Source organism: Macaca fascicularis, chromosome 2 (genome assembly GCF_037993035.2).
Source record: "Macaca fascicularis isolate 582-1 chromosome 2, T2T-MFA8v1.1".
NCBI lineage: Eukaryota > Metazoa > Chordata > Mammalia > Primates > Cercopithecidae > Macaca > Macaca fascicularis.
This window is the reverse complement of record NC_088376.1, coordinates 160,486,684-160,510,297: the sequence shown is the minus strand read 5'-3', so window position 1 is coordinate 160,510,297 and position 23,614 is coordinate 160,486,684. Positions and strand designations below refer to the sequence as shown.

General features: G+C 39.1%; 1 protein-coding gene across 12 annotated transcripts in view; it reads right to left on the bottom strand.

The window, feature by feature from the left end:
- HSPBAP1 (HSPB1 associated protein 1) overlaps positions 1–23,614 on the bottom strand; it is a 47,808-nt gene that overhangs the window by 7,689 nt on the left and 16,505 nt on the right. For 3 of the 12 annotated variants that reach the window (XM_045385509.3, XM_005547972.5, XM_065539137.2), the window contains exons 3-6: positions 18,469–18,650; positions 8,992–9,128; positions 5,024–5,195; positions 2,355–2,438 (exon numbers count right to left, since the gene is read on the bottom strand). In XM_045385509.3, coding sequence (XP_045241444.1) covers positions 2,355–2,438; positions 5,024–5,195; positions 8,992–9,128; positions 18,469–18,650 — 575 coding nt within the window. Of the gene's footprint in view, positions 1–2,354; positions 2,439–5,023; positions 5,196–6,752; positions 6,908–8,534; positions 8,616–8,991; positions 9,129–18,468; positions 18,651–23,614 lie in introns of those variants that run through there. The other 9 variants (XM_045385510.3, XM_005547973.5, XM_074033302.1 and 6 more) reach the window with 8 other exon arrangements.

The window sequence follows — 23,614 nt, the reverse complement described above, 5'->3', positions numbered from 1 at the left end:
AATCATCTATCTATCTCACATTCTAGCTACATCACTGAAAGAGCCTAGAAACAGTGACACCCAGGAGCAATGAACAGCTTTAGAGCTGAGATCTCAGTTTCTAAAGGCCATTCCCTACAAAAAGAACTGTGGCTACCAGGAGAAATTAAAGACTTCCAAGTTTGGGGCACTAAAGAAAAAAGGGTATCCTGGGATATCTTCCTGTGCCAGAAAGCCAGGATACACTCAAAGTCTAATTAATGGGGACACATCAAAAGGGCACAGGCCAGCTTGAAGTTTCACTAAAAGGACAGATAAGACCCAAATTTAAAATTATCTTGTCAAGATGGAATGCTCAACCAAACCAACATGATGAAAATTAACAGGGATGACTGTGTATTACTGGATTTAGAATTAAAATCAGCTTCATAGGTACAGGATAGGATTCAACCTGCCTGACAGCAGATCATCTGAAAAAAAGCACCAACATTTTAGAGTTGAATATGAAACTAAAGTGAAATGAGATTACTAAAAAAACTAACCCAATATTACAAGCAGCACTGGAAATATTTAGGATGGAGATCATGTGGGGTAGAAATCTTATACTCTACCAAATAAGGCCCACTGATATTCAGTTTTAGGCACTATATATTAAGAGAACTATTCTAGACATAATAACTCTCCCTCCTCCTCATAGCAATTTCTACTTTTTAAACACCTCCCATATGCCATGCACTATATTAGATGTTTTTACAATGTGTTCTCCAATTTAACCTCACAACCACTCTACTGAGGTGGGTTCAATTATAATCCTCATTTTACAAGAAAATGGAGGCTTGAAGAGATTAAGTAACTATCTATGTTAGACAGCTAACAAAGGTAACTTGTATCTTAAAGTTGCCTGATTCCAAAGCCTGTGGCCAGAATGGTAAAATGTCTGGAAAAAGGAAAAAGTCACATAAAAACACCCCATTAAAGACAGTAAGAGTTTTTGAGCATGGAAGAAGAAAAGATTATGGAAACACTTGGAGGTATTTTCAAATATTTTAAAAAGATGACAGCTCTATTCTTTAACAAGTGAACTTCCTTGGGAGGTGAAGCACCTGTCAGGGCTATTGTAGATATGACTTTGGCATTGGGAGTGGAAGTTCCCCATGGATTCTACCTTAACATCTGCTGCAACTCCAGTTCAGCATGCTATAGGCAAAATTTCTGTTATGTTACTGATCTCCTGCCATACCTCTCACCTAAGCCTCAAGGCCTACAACTCTTGTCTAAGCCCACACAATATAGCTTTGTTACAATATTCCTTCTGTTCCACTGATTCCAAAGCCATTCCTATTACCAAAGGATAGGAAAAACTAGACTAGGGAGAGGATGCGGCTGTCAAACAGAGCAGAGAGATGCAATCCAGGCTTCAGGTCAAGGAGAGCAGAGATGCAGTCAGGGCCTCTGGTTAAAAAGAGCCAGCTGCAATTATGGCCCCAGTTGAAGAGACAGACTTGAGCATAACAAGCAGCTATTCTAATTGTCAAACAGAGCAGGCAACCAGGATTAAGCATAACACATAGGAAGGAAAGGCCTCTGGCAGAAACGAAATGATAAAAACCTAGCACTGAAAGACAGACTCCGCTTTGAGAATACATAGAAGCCAAGACAGAATTCTGCAATTAGTAATGACCTTGAACCAAGAAGCAGGTATTGGCCGGGCGCGGTGGCTCAAGCCTGTAATCCCAGCACTTTGGGAGGCCAAGACGGGCGGATCACAAGGTCAGGAGATTGAGACCATCCTGGCTAACACGGTGAAACCCCGTCTCTACTAAAAAATACAAAAAACTAGCCGGGCGAGGTGGCAGGCACCTGTAGTTCCAGCTACTCGGGAGGCTGAGGCAGGAGAATGGCGTGAACCCAGGAGGCGGAGCTTGCAGTGAGCTGAGATCCGGCCACTGCACTCCAGCCTGGGCGACAGAGTGAGACTCCGTCTCAAAAAAAAAAAAAAAAAAAAAAGAAGCAGGTATTTCCAGCCCAGACAGTATGGAAGAGGAGTGGCAACAAGGGACACATATCGGCAAATCTGGCCAGACCCAACACAATTTTCCTAACAACATGGTCAAGGGAAAGGACCCTGCCTGCCAGCATCAGGCCCATTCTGTGTACTTAAAAGAAAGAGAGTGGCACACCACTAAAATTCCAATTTCCAACCTAAACATCCATTAACAGAGGACAGAATGCATAAGTTATAGTGCACTGCAACAAAAAAATACTGAAGCATTGGTTAAAAAAATTAATTACCAAGTTGTACAGCCAGACCTCATACATCTTTTAAAAGCATGATCTGCACTTACTTAAAAAAACAAAACGAAATGAAAAAGTACCAGTTCAATCCATGAGTTTATACTGACAGTGACAGGATCAATGGATTCTACATAATGCCACCAGTGTCTGGGAACAAACAGAACCTGAAAACCAAACAAAGAATGGTTAGCACAAGAACAGGACATTTCATTTTTATGTCAGACTCAGACCCTAATTGAGGCTGCTAGGAAAAAAAGGAATACAAATGAATTCACAATAATATTGCTGGAGAAAAGCAAAGGAAAAAAACCCCGCAATCCTTTTTTCCTTTTACTCCTTTTTTATTGACAAGTTCACATGTTCTACAAAGGATACTGCCAGCATCTCTATTCTCTTTAATCCTGGGCCTTCTTCGTCTGCGCCTAAATCTTAGTACATGATTCTGAGATTCTAATTTTTCCTCCTTTCCATCACAAAATAGTTGCATGCATTCTGAGAAAGGGCATAGGTAAAACACATAGGACATGGCTTCTGTATTCTCACAGTTCGAAATCTAGCCAATAAGAAGATAAAGTAAAGAAAGGTGGCATTATAGAAGTGGTAAATTAGAAGAAAATGATGTTTGAGAATTTCAGAGGTAGGTGAAACAGGCATGAACTAGGGAGGTCAGGGGCAACATGGATGGAGGAAGTGTGATTTGAACCCGGGCTAGGAGAGAATTCAGACTGAGAAAAGAATGAAGACATGCCAGGAAGGATAAGAGGTACAGGAGAGGGAGGTAGGACTATAGAGGATAGCAAGTAGGTCAGTCTTACTATCACAGAGGGAATAATGGGAGATAAGGTAGGGAAGGGACAGTGGACTTCAAAATAAGAATTTAGATTTTATCTGGTAGGCATTAGGAGTCACTGAGAAATTCTAAGTAGGGGGATGGTTAAAATAGTGGTATTGAGAGAGTCTGAGAAGGACAGCAGATATTTGCAAAGGCCCACTTATTAAATGTTAAAATATAAATAGGAAGGTATAATAAACAAAAGCAATGGGCAGAGTCAAGAAGGATGGCATCTATCCAGACTCAGTATGAGATTTCCTATTGAGAGCAGAGCAGATGGAGATGATATGAAGCTTTTGGGCTTCAGATTTAGGAAACTACTGGTATTTGCTATGAACAAGGCAGGACTGGGAAATAGAAAGATCCTTTCAGGAAAACTGGAAACTATGAAAGTCCACTTGACAGTCATAAGTAGGTTATGCATGTCCTATCAGAGTAAAGTTTCAGTAAAGTGGTGAGAGAAAGAGCTGGGTTTGAGTGGATTAAAGAACAGACAGGAGGTAAGGAAAACTGATACAATGAACAAAACCAGTCATTCAAATTTGGCTATTAAAGACAGAAGAGAAAATGATTGGCAACCACTTCACACTCTCTGGAATGGCTGTAAAAATAATGATAAAAAAGAAAAACAAGTGTTGGGAAAGATGTGAAGAAACTGGAACCCTCATACAATGCTGGTGGGAATGTAAAATAGTACAGTTGCTATGGAAAACAGTTTGACAACTCCTCAAAAAGTTAAACAGAGGGTTACCATGTAACCCAGCAATTCTACTCCTAGGTATACCCAAGAGTATTGAAAACACATGTGTACATATGAAGACATATGTACACACAAAACTTGTACATGAATGTTCAAAGCAGCATTACTTATAATAGCCAACAAAGCAGAAACAACCCAAATGTCCATCAACTGATGAATGGATAAACAAAATGTTATATGGCCACACAATGGAATATTATTAAGCCATAAAAAAGAAATGAAGTGCTAGTAACATTCTACAATGTGGATGACCCTTAAATACATTATGCTGTGTGAAAGAAGTCAGACACAGAAGGCCCTGTATCATAATATTGCACCACGTGAAATGTCCACAATGGGCAAATCTACAGAGATAGAAAAAGATTAGTTGCTGTCAGGGGCTGTGGGGAGAGGTGAATGCAGAGTGACTAACAGGTTGAGGCAACTCAGTGAAGTGAAATTGTTTGAGTTGATAATGCTTTAGTGAAGGAAGCAGGAAAAGAGTGAGTGAGACGGGTACAATGGAAGGGAGAGGGATAATCAAGAGAATAAAGTCTCTTTAAGTGACTAAGAAAACCTTTCAAATTATTAATGAAATATCAGACAGCAAGCGCCAATGTTGAAAAGGAAATTTTCCTCACTGGGAAGCAGCACTATGTATAATACCTTTGGAAATGTTTCAGAGTTAGTAATTTATGAAAACAACATCCATTCTTGCTTAAAAGCAAACATTCTCAGTTCCTTCTGCCCCTGTTGGCTCACACCTGGATGCATTCCGACCTGTGTTTATGTGTCTGGGTTCAGTTCTATCATAATTGAACAGATATTAACTGTGATTAAATGTTCCAGAGATGCTCAAGTACCCATGCCTTGAACATTTTCTCCTGACCTAAATGAAAATGACTCTGTAGACTGTCTTCCTCCAAAGTCCATTCTCCTCTTTACCAATAGGAGGAGCTGTGTTCCCTCTTGCCATTTCCTTTCCAGGACCTGTGAAGCAGAGGTGTACCTGTCTGAAGCCTACAGCTGGGGCGGCTACCTTCCAACAGCAGAGCAGAGGGAAGGAAGCCATTCTCATTTGTACTGCGCGGGGAAGGGAAGCACACAGCATAAGGACTTCAGAGAGTTACAGCTGTGGTGTCCCCTGGCAGGTCATTAAAGTTTTAAAGCCTTATTACCTGTCCTGGGCTCAGTGTAACCATATGTCTTTGAGCTTTCTGGAACTGAGGAAAACGCTTTAAATCAGGATTGACAACATTGATTTTACTGAACACACTAGATTCTTCATAAGGGATTCTAGTTGGATAAAGGAAAGGAGTATCTTCAGGAGGAAAGAGATGCCATCGTTTCCTAATTAAAAAAAAAAAAGAAAAAAGATACAAGTTAGTACTCTGATCTTAAGACAAAACATGTAAGAAGGCAAAAGCTAAGTGTTCATTTTCACTCATTTAAATTCGATCCCTAAGGGAATACAAGCACCATCAGTGGTCACCTGGCCATCTCTGACTCAGCGCTAGAATCCCTCTGCAGATACTGGGTGGAAGGCTGTGTAGCAACTAAGGGGCTGCCTCATGGATGTCCCAGGACACCGTAAGGCAGCCTCTTACATTGCTGGGACAGAATCTAGTTCGTAAGATCATTCTTTCTTATCTCAAATCAAAGTCTGCCTTCTCATAGTTTTCATCCCTGACTCTAGAGCTATTCACAATAACCCCCACCCTTTCAAATATCTGTATTCTTATCTTATTCAGAGCAAACACTCATAGTTCCATCCACCAAATAGTTTCCAGACTTCTCCCTGTTTGGGTTATATATAAATTCCTTAAGTTAAACATTTGTTAAGTTAATCCATTAGGGAGTGGACATGCACAAATAACACCACATAAATAAAGCAGTATAATGTGGGAATTTTCAAAAAGAAAACTGTCAAATGTTTCTCACTTAAAACAGTTTTGAAAATGGAGGTAATAAATTCTAACTCACAAAACACTAGACACACCTATGCTTTATGCCAATAGGGGGAAGACATCTGAGGCAAAAGCAAGGGAAGTATGAGAAAAAAAAGAGACCTAGACATCTAGATGTTTAGATGGGGAGGCAAAGAGAAAAGAAGGAAAAACCTAGTTCTGAGAGAAGAAGCCCAAAGCCCTCTAGTGACCCCTTGCAGTTGTTAGAGTGGGGCTATCAAGTCCTTTCAGAACCAAGAAACAGGGGCTGCTGTTTTCGAACTAAGTAGTATATACTGAAGTCTTATTTTGCTTTAGAAATTTGAAGGTTTTATAGAAATAATGAAATGCTTTACTCTTCAGTAAACATTTACATTCAGGCCATGTGTAGTGGCTCACTGCCTGTAACCTCAGCACTTTGGGAGGCCAAGGCAGAAGGATTGCTTGAGGCCAGGATAGAGACTAGCCTTGGAGCCTGGGAAACATAGCAGTACCTCATCCCTATAAAAATTTTTCTGAAAAAATTAGCCAGGTGTGATGGTGTGTGCCTGTAGTCCTAGCTACTCAGGAGGCTGAGGTGGGAGGATTGTTTGAGCCCAGGAGTTTTGAGGAAGCAGTGAGCTATGACTGTGCCACTGCACTCCAGCCTGGGTGACAAAGCAAGACCATGTATCTAAAAAAAAAAAAAAAAATTCATTTCGGAGCTATAAGGCAGTCTATCAGTTTACACAGTCATCAGTTTAAAAACCATTGAGGTTCAAAAGCTGTTTGCCCAATCTTAAAGCTTTAATTTAATTTAAGCTTTAAGAGCTGCTCCATTCCACTGTATTAGTTTGAAAGCAGTTTTCAGTATCAATATGCTGCGAATGTTAGAGTTGGAAGGGCTCTGAAGAGATCATCAGTCTAATTTCATTTTCAAAGTAGTGGCAGAAAGACTCAGAGCTTGCTCAGTGTCACTCACTGGGGTGGTGGTAGATTCAGAACGAGGTCACAGATCTCCTGGCTTCTCCAGATCCCAGTTCCTTCCCCTGCACCATAGCAATATTTCCCAAAGGAATAGCCATAATGATAACCATCCCATCCAATCTGCTTTGTTTGGCTTAAAAAATGTAAAATGCATGAATCCTTCTATCAGAAAAGGTATTCAATCACCATGCGATCTCCTGCTTTAAAAACCTCTCATGCTTCTGGATGCTGAAAGAACAGAGAGTAACAGTGTTTGCCTGGAAGTCAAGACACTGGGGACTCAACCTACCTGCCTTTCTGGTCTACTCCCTCTGTCTCCAATGCACAACATATACTGGACAAATTAAGGGGTCCTCTCTACACCCCATGCTTTCTCAGGGTCCCTCTGCCCTTCCCATCTGGGTCTTTCGAGCACTTATCTATCCTTCAAGGCCCACCACAAATGGCAGCTCCTCTGTGAAATCTTCCCTGATCTTTCCAACAGGAACATGACCTCTTCTACTTCTCAGTCCTACAGCTCTGTGAAACCTTCCTCTAGAGCATGGGCATTCTGCCTTGTATCACGGCTGTCTGTCGGCTTGCCTGCAATCTGGTTGTGAGCTCTCCCACGGTAGAGATGGTGTATTACTCCCTCACCTCTGTACCTACTGTAACACATGGTCCCTGTACAGAAGGATACTCAATGGGTATTTACGAAAGCTATTTTATTATTCCAGAGTTATATAAGGCCAGAAAATGTCTTATTACAAAGTTAAAAAAAAGTGATATTAACTTTATATCATAGAAAGAATTCAGGTATTTTTTGATAATGTTTTTCCAACTTGAATTTCTCTGGCTTGTTTCCCAATTCAGAACACATGGACAGCAGCTACTTAAAATGTTGTCTCTCTTACCAAGTTTAAGGTTTTAGCCTGTTAACTCCACAAAGGTTGAGACCACACTCATTTGATTGACTCTTGCATCCACAGCGTGTAGCTATGTACCTGACACATTCTGTGCCCTTTAATAAAGATGAAATGCATCAGAGAGTGGATAGCTTCTACCATTCTGTAATTTTCAGAGTTCTTCACATGTGAAATGTATCCACAGACGTACTGACTGTTTCTCCTGAACCTATTCACAATTCTTTTTACATCTAATAGGTCTGAGAACTTGTACATGGCCTTTTCTGTTTTACTCTCTGTGCTGCCCTGTAAATATCCCACATGACCAGGAGAAAAGACTGGGGCATCATTAATTAGGGGAAAATAAGGCTGCACATACATCTGAGTACATCCTCCAAGTGGCATAAACACTTAAGACTCTCGTAGAACTCCAGAAACCAGAAGCACTGCCTATCCCTTCTAGAGTCCACAGATAGATGGAGACAAAAACTGACCTAAGGTAACAATACACTGTATTGTGTCAGGTAGGCACAAACTAAAATTTAGAGTTTAAAGGGTCCAGTATTTTTCAAATCAGGATCGCTGGCATCCCTTGGAGGGGAGCTTGAGGGCAACAGTGGAGCCTCTTCCTTTCAACAAACTGCTCTGCTCTTATTTATTTAGATTTGGAGAAAGGGTGTTCCCATTTTAAAATAAAAGTTTGAAAACTACAAACTCATGTAAAAAAGAAAAGCTAAGCATAGGCTGGGCATAGTGACTCACAGCAGGACTTTGAGAGGCCAAGGCAGGAGGATTGCTTGAGGCCAGGAATTCAAGACTAGCTTGAGCAACGTAGAAAGACTCCATCTCTAAACAAAATTTTTAAAAAATTAGCTGGGCATAGTGGCACACACCTGTAGTCCTAGGTACTTGAGAGGCTGAGGCGGGAGGATGGCTTGAGGTCTAGGAGTTAGGATCACGCATTGCACTCCAGCCTGGGCAACAGAGCAAGACTCTGTCTCAAATGTCTCTAATTTACAAAAAAAAAAAAAAAAAAACAAAACAAAAAAAAAACAAGCAGAGAGCTGTCTAGCTGACCTGGGAGTGGAATCCCAGAATTCTAGAATCAACTCTCTGAAGACAATCCTGATCACGGCAAAGCACTCACCTGTAAACCACCATTTTAACTGTTCTCATTTCACAGAGGAGAAACCAAAACCAGAGGTTAAGAGGTCTGCCCCAATCATAAGGCAGGCTAACAGAATGGGGCTGGGACTACACCTTGGGGTACTGCCCTATTCTCTCTGCCACCCCTGATGCATGCATGCACAGGTGCACACACACACACACACACACACACACACACATTACCTTCCTTGTACCTGGAATACCAAGTTACAACCATAGGAGTCCAGATGACAGGGTGTGTGGGCTCCCAAGGAGCCAATCCACAATGTACTTTCCTGTCCATTTCTTCCAGGAAACCCGAAGTCAGACCATTTCACATCCTGTTTTGAAATAAAGTTGCAATCCATCAAGAACTAACCAACTTCTCTGTATGGTAATGTTGCCCATTTTCACTTGCACATCTGTTATTTGGCAGTTGGAATATTCTGTTATGCAAAATGCTACAGATGGAAGAGGTTAGGTTTCCAGGGCAGTTCAAGAAATCTTTCTAGCCAATAACATATTTGAATAACCACACTAATAGTAATCATTCAACAAATATTTACTGACTACTTACAACATGCCAGGCACTGTTCTGGAAGCTTGTAATGAATCAATGAACAAAAGAGACAAAATGCCCACTCAGATGAAGCTTACATTTTAGAGTTGGAAACAGACAGGATTCTGCTGATATTTAGGGAAAGCGTGTTTTGGGCAGTTAAAACAGTGAATACAGTGGAAACGTCATTATTTCAAATATCTCTGAGACGCAACCGAGGAAGTCAGAAATCCTTATTCCCTCTAAGCAGTGCATATATTTGTGTATATATGCAACTTACTAACTTTATGTACTTCAATGACCACATAAAAGAAGCCTTCTCCTACATTAGTGGGGTTACTTAAAACTATCAATGCTGGAGCCTTAGCTCATACCTACTAGATCAGTCTTCAGGTGAGGGTGTCAAAGTACATCTTTTGAAATATACATCCATGGATGGCTTTCAATATACTCCCCAAAGTCATGAACTTCTTAAGTGCAATGATCTTTAGAACAGAGACAGCACAGTGCTCTGGACTTAGACTCTTCATATGCCTGGTTCTGTGGGCAAATCCTGCTCAAGTCAACTACTGGGAAAAGCCTATACTTTTAGAAGCCAACGGTGCATTTGCAGCACAGAAAAATAGGGTCACACATAAACCAAAATCCATGTGATTAAACAGATTTATAAGCTAGAAAAGAAAAAGAACATACTAGTGAACCAGGCATGATGGTTCTGCCTTATTTTTATTTTACTCACGAAATTTTCCTTTTGGTTTTAAAAAACAAAAGCAAAGAAAAAAAACCCCACTTCTATGTGCAGAACATCATTCTCAATGCTGACACTCCTTTTATCAGTAACTGCAGTCCAAATTTTCTATTTTTAGAGGGAAAACATTAACAGCTGTATTCAAAAAGAAAGGATTTTAAAGAGAAATTTAATGGATGGTTTTGAGGAAGACTAGAAAGGGCACTTTTTTTTCATTTTTGTTTTGAGTGATGAAAATGGTTGAATACGTGCACATAACTAATGTCTGACATAGAAGGGGGAATTTTTGCAAGGTCAGCACCACTGTAAATGCATATGGCTCACATGTGGCAGTTCCAGTGGGTGGTAAAAATCCTGTTCTCTCTGCATATAGCCTATAACCTCCATACTGGGAGCTTACCCCTGTTTTCTCAATGCCTAACTTAGTACCAGGCTCAGGGTTAGACCTTGGAACACACTGGCTGCTTGGGAGGGAAAGAAGAATCCACTGACTTATGATGGTTAAAATAGTTCAGGCCAATGACATTTTTGAGCATACACCTGGTGTGATGCTGGGTGTTGGGGATACAAAAATTAATGTAACACAGGCCAACCCTTCAAATCTAATAATGGGCGATAATCCTATAAACAGAGCCTTTCAACATGATGTAACAAGTGCTCTGACACAAATATGCAGGAAATGCTTTAAGATCACAGCAGGAGAGCCCTGTACCCAAGCAGGGAGCTTAGGGGAGGCTTCCAATTAACCTGGTCCTTGTTGAACAATTTACCACACCTCAGTCTGAAGAATTTAACTAAAGGTAGCTGAAAGCCATTCAGTATAAAAAGGAAAAAAGAGACTTGTCTTAGCTAAGAAGAGACAGGTTATGTGATTCTTAATCTTATAGATACGTCCCTGCAGGAATCTAATGAATACCAAAGCCCCTTCTCCTCAGAAAAAGCACACATGAAATTTCATATATACTTTCAAAGAAGTGACAGACCAACCCCACATGAAAAACCCTGTTCTAGAGCCCTGCTTTGGAAAGAATCACTGAAGAAAGATTTTTCTACAGGGTGAGGTTACTGTATGAGAAACTGAGGAGAGGCTTCCCTGGCCTCTTGTCTAACAGTAATGACTTGAAAAGCAAAACTGTCAGCCAGGTGTGGTGGCTCATGCCTGTAATTCCAGCAATCTGGGAGGCTGAGGTGGGAGGACTGCCTGGGTCCACGAGTTCAAGACCAGCGAGGGCAATGTTTGGTGAGGCTCTGTCTCTACAAAAACTTTTTTTTAACAAATTGGCTGGATGTGGTGGCATGCACCTGTGGTCCCAGCTACTCAGGAGGCTGAGGAGGGAGGATCATTTGAGCTTGGGAGGTTAAGGCTGCAGTGAGCTGTTTGCACCACAGCACTCCAGCCTGAGTGCCTGAGTGACAGAGCAAGACCTTGTCTCAAAAAAAAAAAAAAAAAAAAAAAGCAAAATTGTCAGTGTAAAAATAGACAGCATTGAGAGTTGGGCTTCTCTGCCCAAGTAAGTTTAGCTACTTATGGGTAGTCAAATGTCTGAAGTCAATGTGGGCCCAGGAATCTGTCTTGAGTCTTGCTAGAAACAGGAGGCCCTGTTTGGGTGCTACATCTGTAAAACCAAAAAGGGTGATCAGTAGGGTGATCTGTCCTGGAGTCTACTCAAACATACCTCAAGAGTTGGAAAAATCTTTAAAAATCATCTATTCTCAGAAAGTTCTATTCTACACCATCCCTGAAAAGAGCAAAAGTAGCTAGCTTGGGAGGGAAAGGAGCTAGCTGGTTGACCACTTACTACAAAATCAGTATCTACTTCCTGGTAGCTTACAGAGGAGGATCCTAGGTTTGCTTTCTATAACTAAAGAGAACAAGTTTATTTCCTGCCAAAAATTGCTATTTTTAAGTTATCAGAAAGACTGTCCAGCTTCTCCTTTATTATTATTTTTTTTAACCTAGATGCAGCAGCATTAACTTTTCCTTCCAATTGCTCTTCTCTCAATTTCCTTTATTTGTCAACAGGCCTAAAGCCTGGCTCCCAAACTGAACCCCAGACACAGTCTACACAGAACCCGTATCCATGGAATTGTAACATTCCATGACCCGGACATCATACCATTAATGCACTGTCAGACGGCACTTTTCTTTTTAAGCAACTAAATTATACCAAGGCTAATATTGGGCCTCCCTGTCTCTTACTTGCAGACTGTTGCTTAGCATATCTCTTCAGCCTTGACTTATAGTCAAGGACCAGCCTAATATTTCCTAATTTTCCTTGTGATTTACTATTTGACTTATGGATTATTTAGAAGTTTAAGGTTTAATTTCAAATATTTGGGGATTTTTCAGCTATCTTTTTGTCATGAATTTTTAATTTAATTCTGTTGTGGTGAGAGAACATACTTTGTATGACTTAAATCCTTTTAAATTATTGAAACTTGTTTTATAGCCCAGAATATAATCAATCTTGATAAACGTTCCATGTGCACTTGGAAATAATGTGTTTTCTGTTGTTGGGTGGAGTGTTTTATAAATGTCAATGAAATCAAGTGGATTGTTCAAGTCTTTTGTGTGCTTACTGATTTTCTGTATATTTGTTTTACCCATTATAGAGACAGAGGTATTGAAATCCCCCTGCTATAATTGTATATTTGTGTTTTTCTCACTTTAGATTCGTCAGTTTTGTTCATGTATTTTGAAACTGTTATTGGGTTCATACACATTTGGGATTATTATGTCCGCTTGGTGAATTGACCTTTTATTGTGATAAAATGACCCTCTCTACCTTGGGTTTCCTTGTTTTGATGTTAACTATGTCTGTCTCCTCCTTTGAATAGTATTGGCATGAAAAAGGAGTGCTTACTATATGATTCCATTTCTACGAAATTCTAGAACTGCCAAACTAACCTGCAGTGACAGAAAGTACTACATCAGTGGTGTCTGAGAATGAGGGTGTAGGGAGAGACAGGTTATGAAGGGACACTGGGAAACTTTTGGACATGATCAAAATGTTTGTCATCTTGAATGTGGTGATAATTTCTTGGGTGTATGTATACGTAAAACTTAATCAAACTGTTCACCTTAAATATATGCTGTTTATTATATATCAGTTATACCCCAATAAAGTTGTGTATGTATTTTTTTAATACAATGCTATTAGTACACTTTGATCCCACTGTCTCGACACTAGCAGTTTTGTTCACCATTGCATTTGTACCATCAGTGCAAATGTCAACACTGTGAAATAAGCAAATATCACCTTAGAAGTATTATGAAAATAATTTTTATCTCAAAGATCCTCTGAAAGGTTGTCAGGGACCCCCAGGGGTCTATGGGCCACTCTGGTTTACAACATCACAACTGTAATTACTCTATGTTCTTCTGTTCTGACTCCTCCTCTAAGTAATTCTAAAACAGTTTCTTATGAAAATACATTTTAAGTCATACTCCAGATTAAAATTGAAATACTTTAATCATGTTCACAAACATTTTATAACTTAAAATTATATAAGGATAGCATTTAAGACCCTCCCAAGTATGGCTGACGCCACCTGTCTGCTCTGCGTAAGGCCCTGTCCAGTCTCCTCACTGACCTATGCCCTCTCTTACCTCCTGGCCTCTGCTCATGCCCCTTTCAATTTCTGCCTGTTAAAGTTCTATGTTTTAGGACCTGGCTCAGGTTCAGCCTTGGCTATGAAACCTTCTCAACCACTTGTACCCATATCCATCTGTCCCTTGCCTTCCTTCCTATATGTTTTATTTGGATTACTATTTAAATGGTAAGTGACACAGAACGTTTGTGTCCTCCTGTTCCTTTAACAATATTGTAAGCTCTTTGGGCTATATTTTATAATTTTTTACTCCTGTAAACTGCTAACATACTGCTGAATACATAATAGGTATTTGAATGATTACATAAGTGGATTTTTTCCTACTCTTACCATTTCTTGTTTTGATATTTCTCTGGGTCTTTAGGACCCCTCAGAGAATGTTTTGACTTAAACCCCTAGCTTCACCTTTGTCAAATTCTCTGCGGCTTCTAGTTAATCAGTGTAGCATTTGTCAGCCTTGGTAAGAAATTCTTAATCTCCCTGGCTCTCTACTAGTTTTGTAAGTTTTTACTTACAGCCTCTACTTGAAGTTTCCTCCTATTAACTCTTTTCTTCCACAAATTAAATTTATCTATGAAAAATATGTATATTGATAAATATATTGGTATGATTGGAAAATATCCTGTAGCCTCAAGATGGCCTAAAAGTATGATTTTGACACTTAACTGACTTTTGTGTATAGCAAATAAAATTAATCTTATTATTTTTTAGTTATACATCATATCACTGACTAATCTAAATAAAGCACTTGTTTTGAACATTTTGTTCTCTACTTTCCTAGAAAGGTAGGGAATTTGTGACAGTACAAAACAAAATTTCTTTCTTTCAGACTCATTAGGTAAGAATGACGGGTTTTACCTTTTGCAATTATCAGTAAGTATCATCATAATTGAAGTCATTAAGAATCAACATGTAATAAAAGGAATTTTGCCCCAAGAATGCTTCTCAGGTAGATTCCATTTGACATTGTGATTTGAATTGGCTACTGAAGGTCAGGAGCCTTGTTAAGTCACCAGGTCACAGATTCCCAAAATACAGTAGATGGAAGAATAGTTGTAACATGTCTTGGACTTTAAAACATAGCTATGAGAGCATGTTGAAATTGAGGCAGGTGATTTGATAATGAATAATGGCATCCGATGGCCAATGATGCTTTCTGATGAGACAAGTTGGAATGTAAGAATTAAGGTGTTTATCGAGCCTATCGGTGGGTAGAGAGTTAATTACCTCTTTTCTGTTTATGTACCTAAGGTAATTTTTCTAAGGAAAAAGAAACTCAGACAATTGCTAATGTACAACGTCAATTTAAGGGGCTGTTTGAAATTTGGATTGAAATATTTATCCTTTGTAAGTTTTGGAGAGTAATTATAATTAATTGTATTATTTTAAAAGTTATATTTTGGGCTGGGCATGATGGCTCATGCCTGCAATCCCAGCACTTTGGGAGGCTGAGCAGGCAGATCACTTGAGTTCAGGAGTTCGAGACCAGCCTGGTCAACATGGTGAAACACCATTTCTACTAAAAATCTAAAATTTAGCCAGGCACGGTGTATACTCCCAGCTACTCGGGAGGCCGACGCGGGAGAATTGCTTGAACCTAGGAGGCGGAGGTTGCAGTGAGCCAAGATCATGTGATTGCACTCCAGCCTGGGTGACAGAGTCAGACTCTGTCTCAAAAAAAAAGAAAAAGAAATACATGAGCCTGAAAGCTTCCTAAGACTTTTTTCTGATAAGAACAGTGGTATTAACAAACATGACTTTTTGAATAATGAAATGTATCAAGTATACTGAAAATGTGTCAACATTTGGAAGATCTACATAATTCAGTAAACCAATATTTTCCAAATGGTCCATGATAACATTACATAAGATCCATTCTGCGCAAGACAGACCAATGGATTTTATTACAAGGGTACAGAGTTCATTCATTACAGGTTCAGGTTTTATATTGCAACTAATGAGCCTTTAAGAAACTACCTCTCATCAAGTGTGGTGTGGTATAAAAACAATCCACAATTATCTGAAAAGGCTGTTATTAATAAATACTCCTCCCTTTTTCAGTTTCATATGTGTGTGAGGCAAAATTTTCTTCATATACTTTAAACAAACCAACAAATTGCAATAGCTTGAATGGAGAAGCAGAAAATCCAGCTGTCTTCTTACAGCCAGACATCAAGGAGACATGCCAAAATGTACAACAATCCATCCCTCTGATGACATTGAAAATTTTTTGAATATAGTTATTTTCTTAAAAATATTATTATGTTAACATATAGCGGGTTGTGTCATTTTAAATAAATTAATAAACATTTTTTAAATGTACCCATTTTAATGCTTAACTACCCACCATTTTATGACAGATATAAGAAAGCTTGAAACACAAGTAATAAGACTTGGTAGCTGAATGAATTAAACCAACATAGGTACCTGTGATGTAAGAAGACTTGGAGCCCAGAAAATTTCGAGACAAAAGGTGATATAATCCTAATGGATGTGGTTATTCATAGCAGAATTAATTGCCATAATATGAGCTGAGAGAAAACTCATTCAACTCAAAATATCAGATTTTATAAGGGCTCAGTTAGAATTCCAGCACATTGCCAAAAAGACTGCCCTTTATATCCACACTTAATGGACAGGTCACATACTGCTCAGTGCTGCCTTGCCTGGGATGAGACAGAACTACTGAGGTCAGATCAAAGACTCATCCAAGGCAGAGTGAGCCTAGACTCAGGACAGAGAGTCCCAATGGGACTGAATGTATGCACACCCTCTGTAGGCACAGTAGTCATCAAAGCTCTGGAGTAGCTAAAGCTCTGAAAGCAGACTATTTGGGTTACCCCTTCGTAGTTGTATAATCTTAGAAAAGGTTTACTTAACCTCTTTGGGTCTCATTTTTCTTAAAATGGGGATAATTATTAAATCATAGAGTTACTTTGAGGATTATAAATGTAAAACATTAGAAAAATTCCCCCCAAAAGTAAGTACTTGATCAATGTTACTATTAAGCAATATTTTACCTGAAATATGGAGTAAAGTACTAGTCTGATTTACAGAGTGGTGGGGGGTGAGTATGAGAAACATAACAAAACACTTCTAAAGTTAACTATGAAATCTGTAAGTTCCATAATTAAAGAACCATAAAGTGATCACAATTAAGGTTGTAAGAAAAAACATCTACCTTAAAATTATCATTTAAAAATGAGTAAATAGTAGATTTGGTATTGACTTTGAATTCAGAGTCATTTACTGAGTGTTTTTAAAACCTATGCATTTCTTTCATGGGTAAGAGAATGAAAATACATTCTCAACAACAATGACAGGCTGGGTGCAGTGGCTCATGCCTGTAATCCCAGCACTTTGGGAGGCCTAGGTTGGTGGATCACTTGAAGTCGGGAGTTCGAGACCACCCTGGCCAACATGGTGAAACCCTGTCTCTACAAAACCATACAAAAATTAGCTGGGTGTGGTGGCAGGCACCTGTAATCCCAGCTACTGGGGTTAAGGGGTGGGCGGTGGCTGTGGCAGGAGAATTGCTTGAACCTGGGAGGCAGAGGTTGCAGGGAGTTGAAATTGCGCCACTGCATTCCAGCCTGGGTGACAGAGACTCCATCTCAAAACAACAACGACAACAACAACAACAACAACAAAACTATGGGGCAAGGTGACACATTTTTCCTTTTTTTAATATAAAAAAGCAAAATTAAGCCAGGCGCAGTGGCACATTCCTATACTTCCAGCAACTCGGGAGGCTGAGATGGGAGGATCTATTATAATACCTATGTTAACATCAGTATTTACATCTTGACTCAACATAAAGAAGAAAAATATACACTGAATGGAAAATTACTGAGGAGCCAAAGAACTATCAGCCTATGAAAGCCAAGTCCAGAGAGTGGGTGGTGGCAGAGAGGAAAAGAGGTGAACAGCCTGCAGGGATGGTGAAATATTTCTCTCCACAAAGAAGGGGCAGGAAGAAGGACTCTGGAGCCTTGGCCTGAGTGGGGGCAAGGCAGAGTCCTCCAAACAGCCTCTGGAATGGCTCCCATTCCTGCCCCACACCTAAGACACACATGGAAACAAGAGCAGAGAGTTTGCAAAATTATCTCACAAAATAAACTGCCAGTTTAAGGTAGAAAACATTTAAAAGAAAAGAGGATATGGTAGTCTGGAAACTCCTGTTGTCAGTTATGTCAACATACGGCAAAGAACTTCCATAATTTTACTTCTGCAAGTCACTCCCACACTTCTATAGGGCTTCCGCTACCAAATACTGGAAGCCAAGTGTTCTCTGCCTCAGGCCATGAACTGCCAGATAAAACAGCTGTCCAAAACCCCTAGAGCAGGTAGAAATTGCAGCAGCAGCCTGGTCACAGCCCAGGGAATGCTCCTTCACAGAATCGGCTTTATGCTTTCATCTGCCTCGCTGACGCGACAAGAACTTACATGGAGGTCAGGAGGCAATGAAGTTTTACATACAATCTATGCTTCTAACATACTCCAAACCGACTCAAGCACTGTTTAAAAGCAAACGAGGGTGTATAGGAAGTTTGTGAGCAGGAAAACAAGGAAGCCTGCTCATCTGTGTGAGCCAAATGATACACTTCTCTTCAGCAAACTTTCGGTTTGAGTGGGTGAAATATCCAGGACTCATGGCGATTACTTATGAGAGAAAAAGGCAGAGAAGGTGCCAGGGAGATTCTAATTTGTGTGTTCTTAAAAACAAATTCCTACCAAGATTAGAAGGAAGGTTCTGACTTACCTGGAAAATATCTGTCTTGTCTTCAAATAGACTGACAAAATATTTATAGTCAGCATAAGCCCAGAACTTGGAATGGTCATAATCTCTAAATGGTCCAGAAATACTAGACTGGTCACAGTTCCAGGTCAGAAACTCTTCGAGTGTAGCTTCTACATAACTACATGTAGTTTCAAACTGAGGAACTGCAATGTAAGAGAATGCAACTTTAAATGTATAATGAACACATTTCCTAATTATTGTTGTTTTTTAAAAAATAAAGATGATTTCAACCAAAACATTAACTTTGAAGACTAACTAAAAATTCGTTTTGAGCCAGGTGTGGTGGTGTATGCCTGTAATCCTAGTTTCTCTGGAGGTTGAGGCAGGAAGACGGCTTGAGTCCAGGAATTTGAGACCAGTCTGTGCAACAGAGCAAAACCTCATCTCCAAAAAAAAAAATTAATTAAAAAATTTAAAAATTGATTTGTACTTGTTATATAATTAGAGCCATTTATAAAATTCACAATACTCAGGATTAAACATAAAAGTATAAAGCACAGTTTTAACCTCAAGATTAAAGACTACCCTATGAGTAGATTTAGTAATCCAAACTTGAGGATTTAGTAAATAAAAACTTGAGGCACCATATAGTTAAATGCAAAATTTTATGCTGCTGACACTTGAAAAAGGCAAAGATCACTAGAGATGAGGGTTGATCAGGAAAGCTTCAAGAAAAGGTATCTTATCTGTCCACAATGGCTTGCTATTATGGGTGTGACCCCAGTGAGTCAAGATTGGAGTCTCAGATTGACACAGACTATTCTTCTAAAAGAATGATGAAATTAATTTTATTTTTGCAACTTAAATGAACATAGGAAGTTAATATTTAAGAAATCTGATTATGACTTCCTTTACAAAACATGAAATCTTTTCAAGATGTGATATAGATCAGTTAGCACAGTGCTTGACACAGCAGATTTCAGTAGATGTTCACCACTATTTTTTATTTTTTGTTTTTGTTTTGAGATAGGGTCTTGCTCGTCATACAGGCTGGAGTGCAGTGGTGTAATCTCGACTCACTGCAACTTCTGCCTCCCGGGTTCAAGTGATCCTCCCGCCTCAGCCTCTCAAGTAGCTAGGACTAGAGGCATGTGCCACCACGCCTGGCTAATTTTTGTATTTTTTAGTAGAGATGGGGTTTCGCCACGTTGGCCAGGCTGATCTTGAACTCCCGGCCTCAACTGATCTGCCCGCCTGGGCCTCCCAAAGTGCTGGGATTACAGGCGTGAGCCACCGTGCCCAGACAATGTTAGGCACTATTATTAGTACTTCTTATCCATTCATATATTTACTTGGAACCCTTTAAAAGTCAGCTGAATCAGTAGCAAGAAGAATATGAATATTCTTCTTTCAACGGCTTTTATCTTTTCTCTACGTTTCTGCCTGTAACTGCTTAGAATTATCCAATCATCTTTTTCCTTTCCCTTCTTTTTCCTAAGCCACAGAATGGCAGAGAGGTAATAGAGACAGGGTGTATGTCAACGAATCATCCTAATTCATCCACTTTAACTTGTCACCTCACTTTGAGAAGCAGGAGAACTTAACTAGGGCACATTTATCTAAAATATTAAAATATACATATTCAAGAACTATTAAATTTTAACAATTTTTGTAAAGCACTTAGTGCCTGGTACATACTAAACAATCAATATACATAAACTCTTAACATATCAACATTGGCCAGGCATAGTGGCACATGCCTATAATCTCAGCGCTTTGGGAGGCCGAGGTGGGAGGACTGCTTGAGCCCAGGAGTTTGAGATTAGCCCGGGCAACATGGTGAAACCCTGTCTCTATAAAAAATACAAAAAAATTAGCCAGGTGTGGTAGTATGTGCCTGGAGTTCCAGCTATTCAGGCAGCTGAGGCAGGAGGATCACTTGAGCCCTGGAGGTTGAGGCTGCAGTGAGTAGAGACTGTGCCACTGCACTCCAGCCTGGGTGACAGTGAGATCCTGTCTCAAAACAAAAACAAAAACAAAACAAAAAAATTACCAACTTCATCAAAAATTTATCATAAAAGCACAGAAGTACATAAAATTTAATTCTGACAAACAAAAGTGCATGGGGCAAGAAAGCTGTATGACTCTGGGAAATAGGAGTCATTTCTACAAGATTTAAGTAACTCCACTGTAAGTCTAAACATATTATACCGTCTTAGGAGTTTTCACTTCCTAGAATTCAATCCAACTGAATACTAAAGCCATTAAATGAGCTACTTGCCCCTGGGGTGGACTAAGCAGGACTTTTCTGTTGAGGCCAGTTATCTCAGGCAAGCCTGATTTGCCGCCCCCAGAACCTGGCCTCATTAGAAGACTTCATTTTCTGTTATAGCAAGCTCTGCATGTTAAAAAATGTTAAATCTAAAAATGTAAAAATTACATATGAGAACTGTTACTGTCAGGGGAAAATTATCATGAATGGAATGAATGAAAATGACAGATCTTTTCATTTCCATAATGATTTCAAAATAGAATTTTTTCACTCTTTCCTGGTAGTAGCATCATCAAAGGTACTGCTCTGATTTTGTTATAATGACAATTTCTTTCTGGGTAGTACAGTTGTTATTCTTAGTTTGTCTTATGCAATGAAATTATTCCTTTCTAATTTTATCAAGATTCTTTCATTTAATGTTGAAGTAGTCTAGGCAACTATAATGTTCATCCTACTTACTGTAAAGTACTAGGTAAGAAGCGCAACTGAGGTCAGGATTTGGCAGTAGTGTACAAGCTGAGCTTGCTTTTAATTATTATAAAAAGGGGTCCTAAAATAGTTTTTGCACAACAGGATAACAACTATTTCTCCATTTTGTTAAACTTTCATCATTTTACAAGTAAGAAGTAATACATGATGCCTAAACTCTAAACAGGTCTTTTGATCACTCTATCCCCCTGCTTTCAGATGTTCAGGGTTATTTCTACAACTGCTTGCCAAATTTACTGCCAACTGAGATACAACACTGCCACTGAGCACGTATCTTGGGAAACAAATCTGATCCAAAATGCTATGTGATGTTCTCTATCTGCTTCCTAAAATAAACTAAGGAACACATGATATTCAAAAATGCCAATTATTAACACTTCTATTTCAAGTATTCTAGAAAAATTCTAACCAAGACCTAAGACCTAAAACAGAAATAAGAAACATACTCAACAGAGAGGAAACAAAGTTATCCTTACTTTCAAAATCATATGCCTGTCTAACTAGAAAACCCACAAAACAACACAAAACTACCTAGGCTAATTAGTAGGTGCACACAATATAAACACACAGAAACAAATGGCTTTCCTCTATGACCAATCACAACCAGTTAGAAAACTGTAACAGGCAAAAATATTTCCTTCATAACAGCTATAACAAATTTATAATATTTTAAGGAATCTGTAGACCTACATAAAAACTATAAATCACTTTACTGAGACCCAAATAGACTTCGTAAGTAAAGATAACATGTTCCTGTGTAGGAAGATACAGTATTATAACAATGGGATTAATTAATTATAAAGCTTAATCAATTTTCATTTGAAATTCCAACAGGTTTCTTTACAGTGAGAACTTTGTGTAACTCTAAAGTTCATTTAGATATATAAAATTCAATAATATCTAAGAAAAAAGAGTAATTAGGGAGGATGAATTGTATATTCAAATATTAAAATACATACCAGTACTAAAAGCATGTTTTAAAACTGTTTTACTGGCCCCCAAACTGGTAGCTTAATATGTGACCCAAAAACTGATGCTGGAATATACAAGAATATAGTAATATAATAAAGGTGATTTCCAAAGTCAGTAGGGTAAAAAAGAAATATTCAGTAAATGGTATTGGAATAAAATTTCCAAATTTAGCTATTTGTATAAAAAAATTCATTGAATACCATATAACAAAATAAGTAAGAAATGGATAGTTAAATGTAAAAAAGAAATCATTAATCAATTAGAAAAAAACTATTAGAATATTTCTCTATTTTCAGGATAAAGAAGGAATTTCTAAAGTTAAATGAAAATAAAAATGTTAATAAAGCATTATTTGATTATATAAAAATATAAAACTGTGAAGCTAAAATGAAAAAGCAAACAATAACTAGGAAGCTTATTAGTTAACAACACAATCTTCTTTTTTTCCATCTGTTTTACTTATTTTTTTTATTTCTAGAGGCAGGGTCTCAGTCTGTTGCCCAGGCTGGTGGGCAGTGGCATGGTCAGAACTTTGAACTGCTGGGCTTAAGCAATCCTCCTGCCTCAGCTTCCTGAGCAGCTAAGACTACAGGTGTGCACCATCACACCCAGCTAATTAAAACAATTTTTTTTTTGTAGAGACAGGGTCTTGCTATGTTGCCCAGGCTGTTCTGGAACTCCCAGCCTCAAGTGATCCTTCTTTCTAGGCCTCCTACAGTGCTGGGATTATAGGTGTGAGTAGCTGTGCCATGTCACAATCTTCATAATATATAACGAACCCTAAAATCCCAATAAGGAAATAGTCAAAGACCAATTATCAGAAAAAAATACAAATTACAAATAAACATGAACATATGTTCAATATCGCTAGCAATCAAATAAATGTGTGTTTTTGTTTTTGTTTTTGTTTTGAGACAGAGTCTCACTCTGTGGTCCAGGCTGGAGTGCAGTGCCACTATCTTGGCTCATTGCAACCTCTGCCTCTTGGGTTCAAGTGGTTCTCATGCCTCAGCCTCCCAAATAGCTGGGATTACAGGCGTGCACCACCATGCCCAGCTAATTTTTTGTATTTTTAGTAGAGATGGGGTTTTGCCATGTGCCCAGGCTGGTCTCGAACTCCTAAGCTCAGGTAATCCACCCACCTCGGCCTCTCAAAGTGCTAGGATTGCAGGCATGAGCCACTGCATGCAGCCAAATAAATGTTAATTAAAATAATGAAATAACATTTTTCATGTAACAGGGCCTCGCTCTGTCTTCCAGGTTTGAGTGCAGTAGCGTGATCACAGCTAACTGCAGCCGCGACCTTCTAGGCTCAGGTGATCCTCCCATCTCAATCTCTTGGGTAGCTGGGACAACAGGCGCACGCCACCATGCCCAGATAATTTTTTTGTACTTTTCGTAGAGACAGGGTTTTGCTATGTTGGCCAGGCTGGT